Source organism: Sander lucioperca, chromosome 21 (genome assembly GCF_008315115.2).
Source record: "Sander lucioperca isolate FBNREF2018 chromosome 21, SLUC_FBN_1.2, whole genome shotgun sequence".
In the NCBI taxonomy this organism is placed as follows: domain Eukaryota; kingdom Metazoa; phylum Chordata; class Actinopteri; order Perciformes; family Percidae; genus Sander; species Sander lucioperca.
The window spans coordinates 13,135,791-13,156,924 of NC_050193.1; the positions used below are offsets into that span (position 1 = coordinate 13,135,791).

The 21,134-nt window shown below is 36.9% G+C and overlaps 6 gene segments (V, D, J or C); all 6 read right to left on the reverse strand.

Moving 5' to 3' along the window:
* Positions 1-219: 219 nt before the first annotated feature.
* LOC118494173 lies at positions 220-6,745 on the reverse strand. The segment is given in 2 exon segments: positions 220-638; positions 6,675-6,745. Coding segments are annotated over 2 exon segments (462 nt in total).
* On the reverse strand, positions 5,332-5,981 carry LOC118494191. The segment is given in 2 exon segments: positions 5,332-5,732; positions 5,821-5,981. Coding segments are annotated over 2 exon segments (435 nt in total).
* Positions 6,746-9,388: 2,643 nt separating the features above from the next.
* LOC116051863 lies at positions 9,389-11,408 on the reverse strand. The segment is given in 2 exon segments: positions 9,389-9,757; positions 11,257-11,408. Coding segments are annotated over 2 exon segments (378 nt in total).
* Positions 11,409-13,122: 1,714 nt separating this feature from the next.
* Positions 13,123-13,658, reverse strand: LOC116051892. The segment is given in 2 exon segments: positions 13,123-13,448; positions 13,575-13,658. Coding segments are annotated over 2 exon segments (360 nt in total).
* Positions 13,659-15,055: 1,397 nt separating this feature from the next.
* On the reverse strand, positions 15,056-20,289 carry LOC116051914. The segment is given in 3 exon segments: positions 15,056-15,157; positions 19,776-20,086; positions 20,174-20,289. Coding segments are annotated over 3 exon segments (462 nt in total).
* LOC116051903 lies at positions 15,993-16,556 on the reverse strand. The segment is given in 2 exon segments: positions 15,993-16,343; positions 16,477-16,556. Coding segments are annotated over 2 exon segments (357 nt in total).
* Positions 20,290-21,134: the final 845 nt, after the last annotated feature.

Here is a 21,134-nt window from a genome sequence, read left to right on the forward strand (position 1 = left end):
TTGAACATAATAGGCAGCAAATGAGAGCATTCACAATAACATAAATAAACTACAGTTTTAGTCTGATCACTAACATTAAAAGCATTTCTGAAAATTGCTCTATTATCATCTCGCTTTGTCATTATAACATGCATGGTTTGTACTTATGAATATGATTTTGTGTAATATTGTTTACATATAGTTAGTTTGAATTCCATAAACATTAATTGTATTAACTCATTAGAGAGTGCTGTCTTTATTAATGTTCACATTTAGAACATGTGTGTGTGGTTGAGTTTTGCTGGTTGCTGGGTATTTGTGCAGTCTGTTGGTGGTTTGTATCACTGTGGGGTAACGTACACAGTAATACACAGCTGTGTCCTCAGGCTGCACATTCTGTCCTTTTAGAGTCACTGTTAGAGCAGAAGTGTCTCTGCTGTAGCTGAACTTGTTCTTCAGAGCATTATTTTGGTAAAAGTTTCCTCCACCCCACTGATGGGAAATCCAGTCCATTGGTTTTCCTTCACTCTGTCTGATCCAACCTGTTGCATAGCTGTTATCAGTCAAAGAATAACCAGAGACCTGACAGCTGATGGTCAGAGACTGTCCAGGCTGAACAACCATTGAGTCTGTCTGGATGAGATCAATACTGTTCACACCTGTGGAAACACAAATCAACATTATCTCCATCATTCATCTGACTATTCAGTGTTTCTAATGTGTGTATTAGAGTGAATCCACTGAAAGCTCCTCACAGGATCCAGCAGCCAGCAGCAGTATCAGAGCTACAGAGAACATGTTGATGTTGAAACTGAACTGATGTGAGCTCTTCTGTCTCTCACTGACACACACACAATTCAGTTCTTTATGAGGCCACACACAAGGAGGCTGATTTACATACTGATGACAGTAAATCAGCTGACTAAAGTATATTTGAATAATTCAAAATGAAGATGAAATGTTCAGGTCGTCATCTCTCACTAAGAAAAGGTGGAACTTTAATCTCTGACAAGTACGTTAGTTAATGAAAATACTTTTTTTTGTAGTTTGACTAATTAAAGGAACACGCCGACTTATTGGGACTTTATTGGGACACTTATTCACCGTAACCCCCAGAGTTAGATAAGTCCATATATACCCTTCTCATGTCCGTGCGTGTTGTAACCATGGTTGTAATGCTGTCTGACGGTTACCCCAGTAGCTTAGCCTAGCACAGAACCTGCAGGTAACTGGTTCCAACTAGCCTACTGCTCCGAATAAGTGACAAAATAACGCCAACATGTTCCTATTTACATGTTGTGATTTGTATAGTCACAGCGTGTACAAAAAACAACGTGACATGAGACACAGCCATCTTCTAACCGTAAACAAACTGGGAACTATATTCTCAGAAATGCTAAGCTCTGCTACTTCTGCTACTTGGGCGGAGTGATTTGCTTTGCAGCAAGGCTTTCTGTGAATATAGTTCCCAGTTTGTTTACGGTTAGAAGATGGCTGTGTCTCATGTCACGTTGTTTTTTGTACACGCTGTGACTCTACAAATCACGACATGTAAACAGGAACATGTTGGCGTTATTTTGTCACTTATTCGGAGCAGTAGGCTAGTTGCAACCAGTTACCTGCAGGTTCTGTGCTAGGCTAAGCTACCGGTGGAACCGTCAGACAGAGTTACAACACGCACGGAGATGAGAAGGGTATGTATCGACTTACTATGTGTCTTACTCTGGGGGTTACGGTGAATAAACTAAAGTCCCAATAAGTCGGCGTGTTCCGTTAACATCACAATGATGTTTCCTTAACACTATTCCGTTACTGATGCAGTTATGATTTACATAATTATTAATAATATTATGGAAGAGACACTGACTTTGAGGATTCATTTCTACTGTTAGATTACATTCTTTTAAAATGAAGTTGTGAGCTGAATTTATTCCATCACTTGAAGATTATACAGTATATACATATTATGATGTATCATTTATTGTAATTTTAAAGTATTTAAATTGATGAAAACTGTGGCTGTTAAATTGAATTAAGAACCATTTGTGTCTGTGTGTTTCTCTCCTTACTGTAACAGTGAGCTGGTGTTGAAACCATTAGTGGTCTGAGGGCTCCTCCTCTGGTGGCTTCATGTTACAAGTGTTCAGGCTCTGAGGGGTTTTTGTTCAGGTCTACTGATGGTTTGTGTTACTGTGGCTCTCTGGCACAGTAATACACAGCAGTGTCTTCAGGCTGCACATGCTGTCCATTTAGAGTCACTGTCTTGCTGGAAGAGTCAAAGCTGATACTGAAGTTGTTCTTTAGTGAATCTTTGTAGTATGAATCTCCAGTATTTTTCATTCCAATCCACTCCAGTCCTTTCCCTGCAGGCTGTCTGATCCAAGCTGTGAGGTAGCCAAGAGAATAAGAGACCTGACAGGTGATGGTCAGACGTTGACCTGGCTGCACAGTCACAGAGGCTGGCTGGGTCAACTGTTCACACTTCATACCTGTTAAAAAAGAAAATGTTTTGTAGCAAATTATCAAGTTATACTGCAACAGATGAACTGTTGACTTTAACAAATCCAGAGAGACTCACATCCATCTGCCAACAGCAGCAGCAGAGCTACAGAGAACATGGTTTATGTTGAAACTGACGTGCTGTGAACTCCACTGACAGCCTGATGTGATGTTTTTATAGCTGAGAAACAAGGAAGGTCACTGAGTTTGCATAAAATCAAACATATGAAGCATCAATGTTGGTCTAACTGGAGTCAATAGAAGAGTTTGTTCAGTGTTATTATATCTGCAGAGTGAAAATATGCCTGGATTTTTTGATTTCTTCATATCTAGGTACAGATAACTTTATTGCATTAAACTGTCAGTATTGTCTCCACTTACTTTCTCGACTTACATTTGTGTTAATACACAACAATAATTCCTTAATGACTATGTTATTATTCTGTCTTCAAACATTAAAAATCTCTTTTATATAAAATAGTTAATTCCATACACGATACCAGTAAATTCAATCTAAACAATAATGTTAAATGCTGTCATCACTCATCTCCACTTTCAGCTGTTTTCTCTTAGAAATAATTTTAATGAAATTACAGTATGTGATGAAAAGAGTGACATATTCTTATTTACCTATTGATTTTATTACAGAGCAATATGAATAATTTCAGAGTTTGAGTATCAGTCAGTTAAGATCAATGAGAACAGCAGATCTGAGTTTCTCCTTTTAGTAACAGAGGAGAGAGAAACTAGACACTGACTGTCCTCTAGTGATTTTATAAAAGAAACAGTAACATTATTTTTCAGTCTCATAGATTCCACATCATATCATTTACAGACAGTATTGTTTCTTACTTTGTAGAAATGTAAAGTATTTGTAGAAGTTTAATTTCAGCAACCAGATTGTTGGGCTGTCTTTGGACCTTGTATCAATGAGTGATCTTTATTGTATTTTGTGTTTTCAAGTTTGTGTATAATGCAGGGAGGATTATACATTTTTAATAAAAACACATATGAAAATAAAATCACAGAATATAAAACAACTTAACAACCTGAAAACAACAAAAATGTAATATAGAATGTTTAAATATATACATTTTATGAAAGATATTTCAAACGTGTGCACTACCAGCCAGTAAGAATGAGTACTGTAGGATTTTGTACAGCTGCTCAACCAACTCCAGTTACTGTGGGTCTCGAGCACAATAATAAACAGCAGAATCTTCAGTCTTCAGACTGTTCATCTGCAGATACAGCTGCTCTCTGCTGTTGTCTCTGGAGATGATAAACCGGCCTTGGACTGACTGAGAGTAGTATTTACTACCACCAGTATCAGCAGTAGCAACCCACTCCAGTCCTTTTCCAGGAGCCTGTCTGATCCAGGCCATCCAGTTACTACTGAATGACAATCCAGATGTTGTACAGGTCAACCAAATATGATAAGCATGTCATGCATTACCTTGGTACAAAGATCAGAGAAAATCTTTATGTGAAATATGTTAGTAATACAAATGGGAATGTCAAATCAAGATCAGCAGAGAGTTAAAAGCAGCAGTCCTGTCCTATAGTCCATCATGTTAAACTGTGTGTCCACTGTTCTCTGTCCTCCTCTCTGCACTCAGATAGGTAGAGGTGGAAGATATCTGAGTTTTGCATTGACTCCTCCTCACAGGGAGGAAAACATCTGGACTTGAATCTAAAATCTTCTTTGATGAAACTAGAATATATTTTTATTGAATTAAATTAAATTAACTTTAATGCTATTTTAAAATGAGTAACTAGGCTATCAACTTTACCACAACAATAATTTAAGCATAATTTATGTCATCTGATTGATTGAAGCAGTGGTGCCCAGCACACATGGATGTGGCATTTTGAAGGTTTATGGTCATTTCATGGCAGAAGAGTTTGTAACAGATGATCATTCTGAGGAGAACATCAATCTCTGGAGCATTAGGCTTGAAAACAATTAAATAAAAACAATCTGCTTTACTTCCCTGTCTTTTGTTCCTGTATATGGACGTCACTGGGATAACTGTTAAGGTCATACAACCTTTTTTTAACATTCAAGTGACCTCACTGCAGCACAAATATTCTAATAGCCCAGTTTTTCCTGAAAAAAATGATGTTCATAAATTGACTGTAGACAACAGGGTTGATGTTTTACAAGCTTTTTTAGAAACTAAAACCAGACGGACAATGAGATGTAAAAAGGCCCTTAGGGCTGGTAGGGTTAAAGCCAGTCCTTGTCTGCCCTCTAGAGTTTTAAAACAGGAATGGTAGCTACTTTTAAACATTAGAGAACGATTACTCACTTGTGACACCCAAAAAAACGTTTGTTATTGAAGCTCTGTACTTGTTCCCTGCTTACCTTCCTTCCATCCAATGCATGCTGGGATACTCTCAAGCACCAACATGACAGTGAATGAAAAGCAGACGGTGCATTATTGTAACTGATGTTTAGAGGACTAGAATTACTAAAAATACTTAATATTTCGTCATTACAGCTCAGAATGTTTGTTTTTTTTACCTTTAAATATTTGAAAACAAAACAAATGGCATTTTATCCTTATGTATTTCCATTTATATCAGTTTTCGACAAAAATCATTCCACCCATCATTTGTTTCTAACTTATTTTCATGATTTTGCATCTTATGAAGGAATGAATTCTGAACCATCAAAAGGTCAAAATCATTTCATAAAAAACTTGTGTACAATCTGAAAATAATGTGGAAGCTTTTTAATTTTAAATGTTACCAAAATGTTGATTTTTGCATGATCTTCAAAAATGTACTTATGAAGTGGACACAGTTTCACCGCACTAATACATGTAACGTGTCGACAGTATGGCAAAAAACAGTGATAAGGAGTCAACTGAATGTTCCCATTGTGATTGTAAATAGAGGAAGTAGTTTTTGTATGACTCTCATATTATCGTCTCTCACTGTGTCTCTTCTGGCACAGTAATACACTGCTGTGTCCTCGGTCTTCAGACTGTTCATCTGCAGATAGACTTTACTGCTGGAGTCATCTCTGGAGATGGTGAATCTCCCCTGGACTGACTGGGAGTAATAGATAGGAGTACTAGATGTGCCTATATATGCGATCCATTCCAGTCGTTTTCCAGGAGCCTGTCTGACCCAGCTCATAGCGTAGCTGCTGAGTGTGAATCCAGATGTGGTACAGGTCAATCTGTGAGATTCTCCAGGTCTTTTAATCGCTGGTTCAGATTCTGTCAGAGTCTGACCATCAACACCTGTCAAGAGGGTAAAAAACATCAAGTGAAATAAGATGATGACACAAATGAAAGCTATGTTAAATTAATATCAGTAAAAAATCTTCACCTGTCCAGCAGATAGTTAAAAGCAGCAGTCCTGTCCTATAGTCCATCATGTTAAACTGTGTGTCCACTGTTCTCTGTCCTCCTCTCTGCACTCAGATAAGTAGAGGTGGAAGATATCTGAGTTTTGCATCGACTCCTCCTCACAGGGAGGAAACATCTGGACTGGAGATATTTAATGAAACTGAGTCAGAGTCAACCCTCTAAGTCAGCTGTTTTGACCTTTGTCTGACATGTTTTAATTTGTGTAAAATGTTTCAGTATAAAAACCATAAGCCAATTTATTCTAATAATATACAAATGACATCTGACACATTAAGATACAAGAGTTTTTCAAATGTGTTAATTTATAATTAATCTTGTTATCAAGTTCTCTGTTTCTCATTAGTCATTTTGAGAACAATAGGCAGCACATGGAGTATTTACATTCATGTACAATTTCATAACATCTACTATCATTTTTGACAATGATGTTATTGTCATTTCACCATTGTATACTATTATAACATTATGGTTTGTACTTGACTTTGGCAACTTAGTATTACAGTAGATAATGCTTTGACAATTGAAGAAACTCTGTCTAATACTCTAAGTGATGTCACATCATGAAGAGAATACATATTTACTCATGAATATAAAGTAAAATATATAGAAATATAATGTAGATATATCAAAGTGCTTTGTAAGGGGTGGGGACTCAGATGTAATTAAGATCACATTGCTGTTTGTTGTCTGTGGGGGGTTTTGTGCACACTTCACACCTGTGGAGGAAAACATGTTGAGTATTGAATCAGTGTAATAACAGTGAACAGTGTGCTGTGATCATACTGTCAGTGTCTCTGCCTCAGTGAGACTCACAGGATCCAGCAGCCAGCAGCAGCAGCAGAGCTACAGAGAACATGGTTGGTATTGAAGGTGATCTGATGGGAGCTTCTCTTCTTCTGCTGCAACTGACAGCATGACATCAAGTCTTTATAGCAGACTGTGAGGAAGTTCACTTTGCATAGAGAAGGACACTGACAGGTTATAAAAGAAGGATGGACTGTCCTGTCACAAGAAAAGCTTTAAATTGTGTTTGGACTTACAATAACTTAAAGGTCAATTTATTATATTTTTTACAAAACTTCAAACACAAGTCATAAGAGTTAGATGAAAACATTTACATTTGCATTAAGATTAACAGAATAGTTCATGTTCCCAGACTCAACTGAATATGAGAGAACACTTGTCTGAATGAAGCAGTTTTATTGAGACTTTGTTTCTCTGAATGTGTTCATGATTTTGAACTGTTATTTAACTGTCATTTGTTGTGAATGTGAAAAAGCAGAAAGCAAACTTTTGGCTTGTTGAGTTTTTGTACAGCGTTCCTCCTTCCTGTGTCACTGTGGCCATCGAGAACAATAATAAACAGCAGAATCTTCAGTCTTCAGACTGTTCATCTGCAGATACAGCTTTTTTCATAATGGGAAGAGTTGTTGCTCAGATCTATGAACAGACAAATTTAAACAATCTATCAAGTCAGAAGATATTTAAAACAGACAAAGAAAAAGTATCACGTATCACTGTATCTGTCATTTCACTGAGTAGTCCTACTTGCATTCACGAAGAAACAAAAAGTTGTTTCTTATCAGTCACAGTGCAATAAATAAAATCAAGAATAAATACTTACGAGTAAAAAAACAGTCATATCTAAAATAGAGCTAAAATCCAACATTTAGACAGAACAATCAGTCCATAAAGCCCGAGACACACCAAGCCGATAATTGGCCGTCTGACAGTCTGGCGAGGTCAGTGACTCGAGTCTGTTCGGTGTGTTCCGTGCCGTCGTCCATCCGAGGGGCCGTCTGCCTTCATTTTGGCCGATTTGACATGTTGAATCGGAAGGCGGGGACTGCCGGCAGTCGGACTCAAATGACCAATCTGATTCATAGAGTGCTAACCCAGAAACAAGGAGCGGGATGAGAGTGACTAGAGTCTCTGAACAGTCCATTGATTATTTGTACTGCTTGTGGGAAGAAGCTGTTAATCATCCTGCTGGTCCTAAAGCTGATGTTGTAGGACCTGCAAAAGTGGCAACAATGTTTTGATTTGTTAAATATCTTCACTTCCTTTTTATGGCTGTACAATTTGTTAATTTCAGGATTTTGTGTAGATTTGGTTCTGTATAGGAAAATCATTTTAAAACAAAATGTAAAAAAAACAAATGTGTGTACATTCTCAACATAATGTGGAAGCTTTTTATTTTTAAATGTTACCAAAATGTTGATTTTCGTATGATCTTCATGCAGGTACTTGTTAATACACATGGACACAGTTTCACCACACTAATACAGAGAACTTATCAGCAGTATGGCAAAAAAGTGATACTGAGACAGCTTAATGTCAGTGGTGGTGAAAAAAAAGAGGAAGTAGTTTTTGTATTACTCTCCTATTATCATCTCTCACTGTGTCTGTCGGGCACAGTAATACAGTGCTGTGTCCTCGGTCTTCAGACTGTTCATCTGCAGATAGACTTTACTGCTGGAGTCATCTCTGGAGATGGTGAATCTCCCCTGGACTGACTGGGAGTAATAGAGATAAGAACTGCCTGTGTATGCAAAAGCGATCCATTCCAGTCCTTTTCCAGGAGCCTGTCTGACCCAGGCCATATAGTAGCTGCTGAGTGTGAATCCAGATGTTGTACAGGTCAATCTGTGGGATTCTCCAGGTCTTTTAATCGCTGGCTCAGATTCTGTCAGAGTCTGACCATCAACACCTGTCAAGAGGATAAAAAATATCAAGCTGATGACACCAAATAAAAGCTATGTTAAATTAAGATCAGTGAAAATCTTCACCTGCCCAGCAGATAGTTAAAAGCAGCAGTCCTGTCCTATAGTCCATCATGTTAAACTGTGTGTCCACTGTTCTCTGTCCTCTCTGCACTCAGATAAGTAGAGGTGGAACATATCTGAGTTTTGCATCGACTCCTCCTCACAGGGAGGAAACATCTGGACTGGAGATATTGAATGAAACTAGGAAATGAATATGCAAGAGTCAACCCTCCAAATCAGCTGTTTTAATGTTTGTTTGACATGTTTTACTTTGTGTAAAATGTGTATCAATATTAACACCACAACCATATTTAATCTAATAATACACAAATATCATCTGACACATTAACATACAATGTTTATTCACATTTTTTCAAATTATGATTAATCTTGGTATTAAGGCTCTGTTTCTCATTAGTCACTTTGAGCGTAATGGGCAGCACATTAGATCATTCACAATTATATAAATAAACTGCAGTTTTAGTCTGATCAACAACATATACAAACAAAATTGATTTATTATCATCTCACCATGTCATTTTAACATGCATGGTTTGTACTTATGAATATGACTTTGTGTATTAATGTTTAAATGTATATAGTTATCAGATGTTACATGAAAACAGGAAAACTGTGTTTCTCATCTTTTAGATGCTTTAAAGCAAGATTAATACCATTCATTGAATTCCATAAACATTCATTTTATTAACTCATTAGAGAGTGCTGTCTTTATTAATGTTCACATTTAGAACATGTGTGTGGTTGAGTCTTGCTGGTTGCTGGGTATTTGTGCAGGTCAGTTGGTGGTTTGTATCACTGTGGGGTAACGTACACAGTAATACACAGCTGTGTCCTCAGGCTGCACATTCTGTCCTTTTAGAGTCACTGTTAGAGCAGAAGTGTCTCTGCTGTAGCTGAACTTGTTCTTCAGAGCATTATTTTGGTAAAGGCCACTTGTTCCCCACTGATGGGAAATCCAGTCCATTGGTTTTCCTTCACTCTGTCTGATCCAACCTGTTGCATAGCTGTTATCAATCAAAGAATAACCAGAGACCTGACAGCTGATGGTCAGAGACTGTCCAGGCTGCACAACCATTGAGTCTGTCTGGATGAGATCAATACTGTTCACACCTGTGGAAACACAAATCAACATTATCTCCATCATTCATCAGACAACCACCAAAAGGCCAAGATGGCCAATAATAAGTAAATAAGTAAAAAGTAGAGTATGAGTGAATTTCTAACTACAGTCAAATATAAACATTAGGTATGGACAGTAGATATAAGGATTGCATGCATCTTTAATGACAGAGGCAGTTTATCTTAAAGTGAGCAGACAAGGCATGTTTAAACCAACCATGTAAAGAAATTGATCTTATTTCCACAGATAGATTATTCCAAACTGCTGGAGCCTTAAACTTACAAGCTATTTTGCCAATTGTTTTTTTAACTCGCGGACAGAGAAGTAGAGTTGAGTAGAGTGCCAAACTTCATAGTTTGATGTATAAGGTACAAGATACTGTTTTAAATAAGAAGGATAATTTAAATAAATACATTTAAATATAAGTTGAAGCCAGTGAGTGTGTCTTCTACTGCTTAGAAATGGTCAATTAAGTGCATTATACACTATACAGTAATGAGTGAGATAAAGCAAATCTGCAAAGTCTATTATATACTGTGTTAAGTGGAAAAAGGTCTGAGTTAAATGCATTTTGATATACAACATCACAATAGTCAATAATTGGAAGTATAAGTTGAGAGGCAAGTTTTATACGAGCACTGCGCGTAAAGCAAAATGAAGATTTTCTTCAAACATAAAAAATCGTTTAATATAAAATAGTTATCTCCATACATGATAGTAGTAAATTCACTTTGTATGTAAACAATAACGTTAAATGCCGTCATCACTCATCTCCACTTTCAGCTGTTTTTCATAGAAATTATTTTAATGAAACTACAGTATGTGATGGAAAGAGTGACATATTCTTATTTACCTATTGATTTTTATTACAAAGCAACTAACTGACGAGATGTGATCTTCTGATCCTCTTTAACCTCCTCTGACAGTCTCATGTGAAGTCTTTATAACTGGGTCACCAGGAAGATTTCTGAGTTTGCATAGAATCAAACATATGGCATGTGATTGTGGGTTGGTCTGGAGCTAAAAAGAAAAAGGGCCCTTCCACTGCTTGCAGCTTTAATTAGTGTTATTATTATTACAATTATTATGAGTATTATGAATAGTTTTATTATGATTATTATTATTTACCAAATAAAAACACCTCAGTGTGAGTCACTGTGTTGCTGGAAGAGTCAAAGTTAATACTGAACTTGTTCTTCAGTGAATCTTTGTAGTATGTGGTGCATCCAGCACAGCCATATCCAATCCACTCCAGTCCTTTCCCTGCAGGCTGTCTGATCCAAGCTGTACCGTAGCTACCAACAGAATAAGAGACCTGACAGGTGATGGTCAGACGTTGACCTGGCTGCACAGTCACAGAGGCTGGCTGGGTCAACTGTTCACACTTCACACCTGTGGAGGAAAACATGTTGAGTATTGAATCAGTGTAATAACAGTGAACAGTGTGCTGTGATCATACTGTCAGTGTCTCTGCCTCAGTGAGACTCACAGGATCCAGCAGCCAGCAGCAGCAGCAGAGCTACAGAGAACATGGTTGCTATTGAAGGTGATCTGATGGGAGCTTCTCTTCTTCTGCTGCAACTGACAGCATGATATCAAGTCTTTATAGCAGACTGTGAGGAAGTTCACTTTGCATAGAGAAGGACACTGACAGGCTATAAAAGAAGGATGGACTGTCCTTTCACATGTGATAGCTTGGAATTGTGTTATGAAATATATTTTTGACAAATGAAAGAAAATGTAGTTATTATTATGAACTTAAAACAAACTTAAATTCCATTTGTTTTTAAAACATGTCAGACAAATAGATTCATATTTACAACAGAATCAACAGATTAACAGAATAGTTATTGTCTGCTTCAACTATATATGGGGGATCTGCAATAATTGATGATGTTGAACTGAAGCTTACTCTGTGGTCACAACGGTTTGATATGTATTTATTCATGTATATTTGTCTTGGGCATTTATTTTGCACATCAAATAATTGATTTGTTCAATTGGCTGTTCGTTATGTACATTTGTGTTGTCAAAATATATATATTAAGATATTCTGTTGTTTCCATAATCTAACATGACAACAAGTGCTACCCAGTTTTACACACAGTATTGAAGTGTGTGCTTATTATTTCTCACAATATCTTAAATTGAATGTTCATATTCTTTACAAACCTTATAACAGAGAAAAAATACATTCAGACTTCAACAGTCTCAATAAAACTATAACTCAGTCAGTTATTAATCATTACATTGTTAGTAAAAATAAAACAGGAAGTCAAAAACCTCAAATCATCTGCTGCTGTCATTGTGTGCTTCTTTGTTTTATACTCGTACTGCCATTATTATTTTAGGTCTCCTACTGCCTCCTGTTGGTCTTTGTTAAAAAAAAAAATAAACCTAATAAGAATCATTCCAGAGTTTGAGTATCAGTCAGTTAAGATCAATGAGAACAGCAGATCTGAGTTTCTCCTTTTAGTAACAGAGGAGAGAGAAACTAGACACTGACTGTCCTCTAGTGATTTTATAAAAGAAACAGTAACATTATTTTTCATTCTCATAGATTCCACATCATATCATTTACAGACAGTATTGTGTCTTACTTTGTAGAAATGTAAAGTATTTGCAGAAGTTTAATTTCAGCAACCAGATTGTTGGGCTGTCTTTGGACCTTGTATCAGTGAGTGATCTTTATTGTGTTTTTAATGTGTTTTCAAGTTTGTGTATAATGCAGAGAGTGTAGTATATGACTATTCAATAACTTTCTATAAACTTTGCTTAAATGTTTGTTATAAGGGAGTCCTATGAACTTTGCTTTACACTTACTGAGAACATCTGGAAACTGTTAACATGAGCAGAGTTTCCCCCAAGACAGAAGATACCTTTTTTGGAGTTGTGCCAGATAACAGGCTACGATTGGCCAGTTCATATACTAACACATACACCCTCCCACGTTAGGTCATACAATGCATAAGATATATACGTTGCTCACACAAAGAAAAGGCAGAACGACTTTTGGAAGAATTTGAGTTGGTCGTTCTCCAAGCTTCCTGCAGGAGCTTGTAAAATTGATGCTGAATCTTTGCTTGTAATAAACCTTTTTATAATCAAGATCAGTGTCGGCGGATTCCTCTTCATACAGCATCACAGCATTACTATTTAAGACACCACAAGAGGATTATTAATTTATAATAAAACATATATGAAAATAAAATTACAGAATATAAAACAACTTAACAACCTGAGAACAACAAAAATGTAATTTAAAACGTTTAAATATATACACTTTATGAAAAATAATTCAAACTTGCGCACTACCAGCCTGAAAGAATGAGTACTGTAGGATTTTGTACAGCTGCTCAACCAACTCCAGTCACTGTGGGTGTCGAGCACAATAATAAACAGCAGAATCTTCAGTCTTCAGATTGTTCATCTGCAGATACAGCTGCTCTCTGCTGTTGTCTCTGGAGACGGTAAACCGGCCTTGGACTGATTGAGAGTAGTATTTGCTACTACCAGTATCAGCAGTAGCAACCCACTCCAGTCCTTTTCCAGGAGCCTGTCTGATCCAGGCCATATAGTAGCTACTGAATGTGAATCCAGATGTTGTACAGGTCAATCTGTGAGATTCTCCAGGTCTTTTAATCGCTGGTTCAGATTCTGTCAGAGTCTGACCATCAACACCTGTCAAACCAAAAACGATAACCATGTCATGCATTACCTTTGTACAAAGATCAGAGAAAATCTTCATGTGAAATATGTCAGTAATACAATTGTGAATGTCAAATTAAGATCAGTGAAAATCTTCACCTGCCCAGCAGAGAGTTAAAAGCAGCAGTCCTGTCCTATAGTCCATCATGTTAAACTGTGTGTCCACTGTTCTCTGTCCTCCTCTCTGCAGTCAGATAAGTAGAGGTGGAAGATATCTGAGTTTTGCATTGACTCCTCCTTTTTTAGCTTTCTCCTAACTGTATTTTGTGTTTTCACACATCATCTCACCGTATCTCTCACCATTTTGATTTTGTTTTACATTTTTAACCTGATGTTACCTAATCCTTTATTTTTTATTTATTTTTACTTTAAGTCACTTTGTAACATTTGAATGTGTTTATTTACGTGCACTTTTGTCCAATGCAAAGTACAAATAATGGAATAATTTTACTGTTCATAAATAAAAGTTATTAATAATATTTTCATTCAAAAAATTACTTTCAGTTCATGTATTAGGTGAATCACTTTGTCGGCTTGAGATAGGTAAACAACATCTCATGTCTCCTAAAGTTACTTTTTAATCAAATTGCTGCTTTTCATGTGAATAAAGCTTATATACAATATTATTAGACCAAACATCGATTTTAAACTATTAAAATTCAGAGCAAAAAATTCAACTTTTGAAGAATATTCAGCTTAATTTCTACTAAAAATTACAATACGGTAAATTAATGTTAAACGATTTCTAAAAGTGTAATTCAGTCTGTCTTGTGGGAGTACAGACGATGTATCAGTGATTGAAACCTCCAAGTATTTAAACTAGGGCTGTTAAAATTAACGCCATAATAAAGAGTTAACACAAACGCTTTTAACACCACTAGTTGTTTTTGATGTAGGATTAATGCACATGCGTTTTGGGATTTGGGTCTCGAGACGCTCTTTAGTTTTGGGAAATCAGGAAGTGATGCACAGTAATGTTGTGGGTGGCTAGCAGAAACAACCCTTGAGCAGAAATGGATAAAGAAAAGAGTGTTGAATGGCTGGTTCAGTTTCAAAGCCCTTCCAGATGGTTCTCTTGACAAGACTAGGAGTAGTGGTGGAATTGTGGAAATTGGTTCTCTGACAAACACATTTTAGATTGTTACTGTAACAGTGAGCAGGTGTTGAAACCATTAGTGGTCTGAGGGCTCCTCCTCTGGTGGCTTCATGTTACAAGTGTTCAGGCTCTGAGGGGTTTTTGTTCAGGTCTACTGATGAGTCACTGGGAGAGTCTTAATTCAATACTGAACATGTTCTTTTTTATATATATATTTTATTTTAACTTTTTAACTTTTACAAAAAATTGAAAAAAACCTGATGGGTATACAGCATCTGCCATTGTTACATTGAGTAAATGAAGTAATAAGAGAAAGACAGAGGCTATATGAGAGTATATACAGTAACCATAGTAGTCCAGTACTTCCTGTCTCATGATACCGTCAGGAGTATAAATAGAAAACAAAACAAATCAAAAAGAAAAATCACACACACACACTCACAAAAGAAAAAAGAAAGAAAAATGCCGATACTGAACTTGTTCTTCAGTGAATCTTTGTAGTTTGGTGGATGCAACACCACCATGTACAATCACTCCAGTCCTTTCCCTGCATGCTGTCTGATCCAAGCTGTGTAGTAGCTGCTACCTGCATTTATTTTTTCATATATTTGGTTACTGACTGGATTTGCTGCAAACATAAATACATTGACAGCAGCCAGCATCATGTGGATAGTAATATATTTTGCAGCTTTTAATAAAAGACTTTTAATGGTTTCAGTGTTTGCAGATGTTTAAAGAAACAGACATACAGAGAAACTTGGAGCCTTTTAGAGGAAAACAGCTGCTCAGGAACTGAAACGTGACAAAATGCAAAAAACTAAATCCTTTAACAAAGATGAAAACTATTGTAGTTCATCAATTTACAAGTTACTCTTCTGTAATAAACAACATATTTACCTTCATATGTGTGTGGTTATGTCAGAAATAAAATCATATATCAAATATCATGCAGCATGATTTTTACTTGTTTTTATTCAGAATTCTTAAAAGCCAGTCATACAACAATCATACTCAAATGTCTGTGTTGTCTCATTTTGAATGACTTGACCTGAGGACATTAGTCATGTGAGACAGTGCAGAGTTTATCAGCCCAGGGAGGATGAGGAAAGACAAGAAATGTTTCTTACTGCAGGAGTTGAAGTAGTTTAATTTAATCGTTGTGATGTTTTTGGCACTTTTAACAACAAGTGATCTTTATTGTGTTTTTGTGTGTTTAATGTTGAGTAATAATATTTCTCAGGAAAGCAGGACATTATATAATGAAGAGACAAAGGGTAATTTATTATCTAAAAATGATATGATGTAACATTTTGGTGGAAAATAAAAAAAAAGTAGTAATATTAAAAATATAATGTATAAAATATATGATATAAATATTACATTCATATATAATCTTCATTATTTGGCTTCATCAGCCCAGTAAGAATACTGCAGGATTTTGTACAGCTGCTCAACCAACTCCAGTCACTGTGGGTCTCGAGCACAATAATAAACAGCAGAATCTTCAGTCTTCAGACTGTTCATCTGCAGATACAGCTGCTCTCTGCTGTCGTCTCTGGAGATGGTAAACCGGCCCTGAACTGACTGAGAGTAGTAGATGCTACTACTGTAGATACTCGCAATCCACTCCAGTCCTTTTCCAGGAGCCTGTCTGATCCAGTGCATCCAGTAGCTACTAAATGTGAACCCAGATGTTGTACAGGTCAATCTGTGGGATTCTCCAGGTCTTTTAACCGCTGGTTCAGATTCTGTCAGAGTCTGACCATCAACACCTGTCAAACCAAAAAATAAAAGGCATGTAAAGCATTACTGTAAGTTTGAAGCAAAGATCAGAGAAAATATTCATGTGAAATATGTCAGTAATACAAATGGGAATGTCAAATCAAGATCAGTGAAAATCTTCACCTGCCCAGCAGATAGTTAAAAGCAGCAGTCCTGTCCTATAGTCCATCATGTTAAACTGTGTGTCCACTGTTCTCTGTCCTCCTCTCTGCAGTCAGATAAGTAGAGGTGGAAGATATCTAAGTTTTGCATTGACTCCTCCTCACAGGGAGGAACTGGATCTGACTTTGATCTCAGTTACTGTTTGGTGAAACTGGAAAATGAATGTTTACTGTAGGTGAGACATTCCTTCAGTATACTTTGTGCAATAGGCTGACAAACACATTATATACTTATTGAGCACAGTCTGCATCACGTGAAGACTTTGACACTTTTACACTACCCCTGAAGTGATTAACTTTGTGAAACTGGAGAAAAAATGTTTACTGTGCCTGAGTCCTTTCTCAAAGAGTCCCTCTTCCATGTTTCAGTATGTGTGCAATAGGCTGACAAACACATTATTTGAGTAGGTTATACTTCATTATTAATCACAGTATGCATAATGTGAAGATTTTGGCAATAGTTCAATAATAATAATAATACATTTTATTTGTTGGTGCCTTTTAAGACACCCAAGTACACCTTACAAAACATTAATAAAACCATAAATAAAAGAACAGTGATTTCAGTTAAAGAGAGTCCAGTTGACGGATGTGAGGTGGAAGAGAGTTCCAAAGACATGGGACAGAGCCTGTGATGTGGTCCGTTGATCTTGTGCAGTTTATTCAGTTATACAACATGAAGAGAGTATTTTTAATTACATTTTAATTAAAACAACACCAAATAACACCTTAACAAATATTGATTACAGTTGCATACTGTTGATTTTCTGTTATGTTTATTAAAATAAATGTAACCCCTCAGTACAAGGACACTATGAATACATACATGTTTTTCATTCAATTCAACAATTCCATTACTTAAGTTTCATTTCTTGTGAGATGAAGGTCTTTTTTAAACACACTTGTGAGGTGAAATAATTCACGACATGAATTCACATGAATATTGTGAATCAGAGACACTTTTTGGAAAATACGTTCACTGTACATTTAATATTCTAATGTTTGTATATTACAATACACTTTGTTGCATCTCCTTAACTTTTTTATTGCTAAATATGTCTGTTTCTCTCCTTACTGTAACAGTGAGCTGGTGTTGAAACCATTAGTGGTCTGAGGGCTCCTCCTCTGGTGGCTTCATGTTACAAGTGTTCAGGCTCTGAGGGGTTTTTGTTCAGGTCTACTGATGGTTTGTGTTACTGTGGCTCTCTGGCACAGTAATACACAGCAGTGTCTTCAGGCTGCACATTCTGTCCATTTAGAGTCACTGTGTTGCTGGAAGTCTCTAAATCGATACTGAACTTGTTCTTCAGTGAATCTTGGTAGTATGAAGCTGAAGTATGTTTCATTCCAATCCACTCCAGTTCTTTCCCTGCAGGCTGTCTGATCCAAGCTGTAGCATAGCTACCAACAGAATAAGAGACCTGACAGGTGATGGTCAGACGTTGACCTGGCTGCACAGTCACAGAGGCTGGCTGGGTCAACTGTTCACACTTCACACCTGTGGAGGAAAACATGTTGAGTATTGAATCAGTGTAATTGCAGTGAACAGTGTGCTGTGATCATACTGTCAGTGTCTCTGCCTCAGTGAGACTCACAGGATCCAGCAGCAGCAGCAGCAGCAGAGCTACAGAGAACATGGTTGTTATTGAAGGTGATCTGATGGGAGCTTCTCTTCTTCTGCTGCAACTGACAGCATGATATCAAGTCTTTATAGCAGACTGTGAGGAAGTTCACTTTGCATAGAGAAGGACACTGACAGGCTATAAAAGAAGGATGGACTGTCCTGTTACAAGTAAAGCTTTAAATTGTTTGGACATGTGAAAGCAAATATTCATGATTTTAAAACAATAACTTAAAGGTCAATTTGTTTTATTTTTTTACAAAACTTCAAACAACAAGTCATAAGAGTTAGGTGAAAACATTTACATTTGCATTAAGATTAACAGAATAGTTCATGTTCCCAGGCTCAACTGAATATGAGAGAACACCAGAGCTGTAATAACACTTGTCTGAATGAAGCAGTCTTATTGAGACTTTGTTTCTCTGAATGTGTTGATGATTTTGAACTTCTCGTCAAAACGTCATTTTTTGTGAATATGAAAAGCAGAAAGCAAACTTTTGTCTTGAGTTGTTGTACAGCGTTCCTCCTTCCTGTGTCACTGTGGCCATCGAGAACAATAATAAACAGCAGAATCTTCAGTCTTCAGACTGTTCATCTGCAGATACAGCTTCTTTCATAATGGGAAGAGTTGTTGCTCAGATCTATGAACAAATTAAAACAATCTATCAAGTCAGAGGATATTTAAAACAGACAACAAAAAAGTATCAAGTATCACTGTATCTGTCATTTCACTGAGTAGTCCTACTTGCATTCACAGAAGAAACAAAAAGTTGTCTCTTATCAGTCACAGTGCAATAAATAAAATCAGGAATAAATACGTATGAGTAAAAAAAACAGTCATATCTAAAATAGAGCTAAAATCCAACATTCAGACAGAACAATCAGTCCATTAAATAGGAAGCATCATAAAGTGAATGTCAGTGCCATCAACTTGACAGGTGACTAGCTGTCAAGGTGTTGGGGGGGTTGGATGTAGTGAGTGACTGTGTGAGGGGAGGGAACACAGTCCATTGATTATTTGTACTGCTTGTGGGAAGAAGCTGTTAATCATCCTGCTGGTCCTAAAGCTGATGTTGTAGGACCAGCAAAAGTGGCAACAATGTTTTTTTTTTGTTTTTTTTTAAGATTATTTTTTTGGGGTTTTTCCGCCTTTAATGGACAGGACAGCTAGGTGAGAAAGGGGAGAGAGAGGGGGAAGACATGCAGGAAATCGTCACAGGTCGGACTCAAATCCTGGACCTCTGCGTCGAGGCATAAACCTCTAAGTAGATGTGCGCTTGCTCTACCAACTGAGCTAACCCGGCAACGGCAACAATGTTTTGATTTGTTAGATATCTTGGCTTCCTTTTTATGGTTGTACAAATTGTTAATTTCAGGACTTTTGGTGGATTTGGTTCTGTATAGGCAAATTCTGAAAATAATGTAATAATGCTTTTCATTTTTAAATGTTACCAAAATGTTGATTTTTATATGATCTTCATGCAGGTACTTGTGAAGACATGCGGACACAGTTTCACCACACTAATACAGAGAACTTATCAGCTGTATGGCAAAAAATTATACTGAGACAGCTGAATGTCAGTGGTGGTGGAAAATAGAGGAAGTAGTTTTTGTATGACTCTCCTATTATCGTCTCTCACTGTGTCTCTTCTGGCACAGTAATACACTGCTGTGTCCTCGGTCTTCAGACTGTTCATCTGCAGATAGAGTTTACTGCTGGAGTCATCTCTGGAGATGGTGAATCTCCCCTGGACTGACTGGGAGTAATAGATAGGAGTACTAGATGTGCCTATATATGCGATCCATTCCAGTCCTTTTCCAGGAGCCTGTCTGACCCAGCTCATAGCGTAGCTGCTGAGTGTGAATCCAGATGTTGTACAGGTCAATCTGTGAGATTCTCCAGGTCTTTTAATCGCTGGTTCAGATTCTGTCAGAGTCTGACCATCAACACCTGTCAAGAGGGTAAAGAACATCAAGTGAAATAAGCTGATGACACAAATGAAAGCTATGTTAAATTAAGATCAGTGAACATCTTCACCTGCCCAGCAGAGAGTTAAAAGCAGCAGTCCTGTCCTATAGTCCATCATGTTAAACTGTGTGTCCACTGTTCTCTGTCCTCCTCTCTGCACTCAGATAAGTAGAGGTGGAAGATATCTGAGTTTTGCATCGACTCCTCCTCACAGGGAGGAAACATCTGGACTGGAGATATTTAATGAAACTGAGTCAGAGTCAACCCTCTAGGTCAGCTGTTTTGACCTTTGTCTGACATGTTTTAATTTGTGTAAAATGTTTCAGTATAAAAACCATAAGCCAATTTATTCTAATAATATACAAATGACATCTGACACATTAAGATACAAGAGTTTTTCAAATGTGTTAATTCATAATTCATCTTGTTATCAAGTCTCTGTTTCTCATTAGTCATTTTGAGAACAATAGGCAGCACATGGAGTATTTACATTCATGTACAATTTCATAACATCTACTATCATTTTTGACAATGATGTTATTGTCATTTCACCATTGTATACTATTATAACATTATGGTTTGTACTTGACTTTGGCAACTTAGTATTACAGTAGATAATGCTTTGACAATTGAAGAAACTCTGTCTAATACTCTAAGTGATGTCACATCATGAAGAGAATACATATTTACTCATGAATATAAAGTAAAATAGATAGAAATATAATGTAGATATATCAAAGTGCTTTGTAAGGGGTTGGGGGGGGGGGGACTCAGATGTAATTAAGATCACATTGCTGTTTGATGTCTGTGGAGGTTTTTGTGCACACTTCACACCTGTGGAGGAAAACATGTTGAGTATTGAATCAGTGTAATAGCAGTGAACAGTGTGCTGTGATCATACTGTCAGTGTCTCTGCCTCAGTGAGACTCACAGGATCCAGCAGCCAGCAGCAGCAGCAGAGCTACAGAGAACATGGTTGGTATTGAAGGTGATCTGATGGGAGCTTCTCTTCTTCTGCTGCAACTGACAG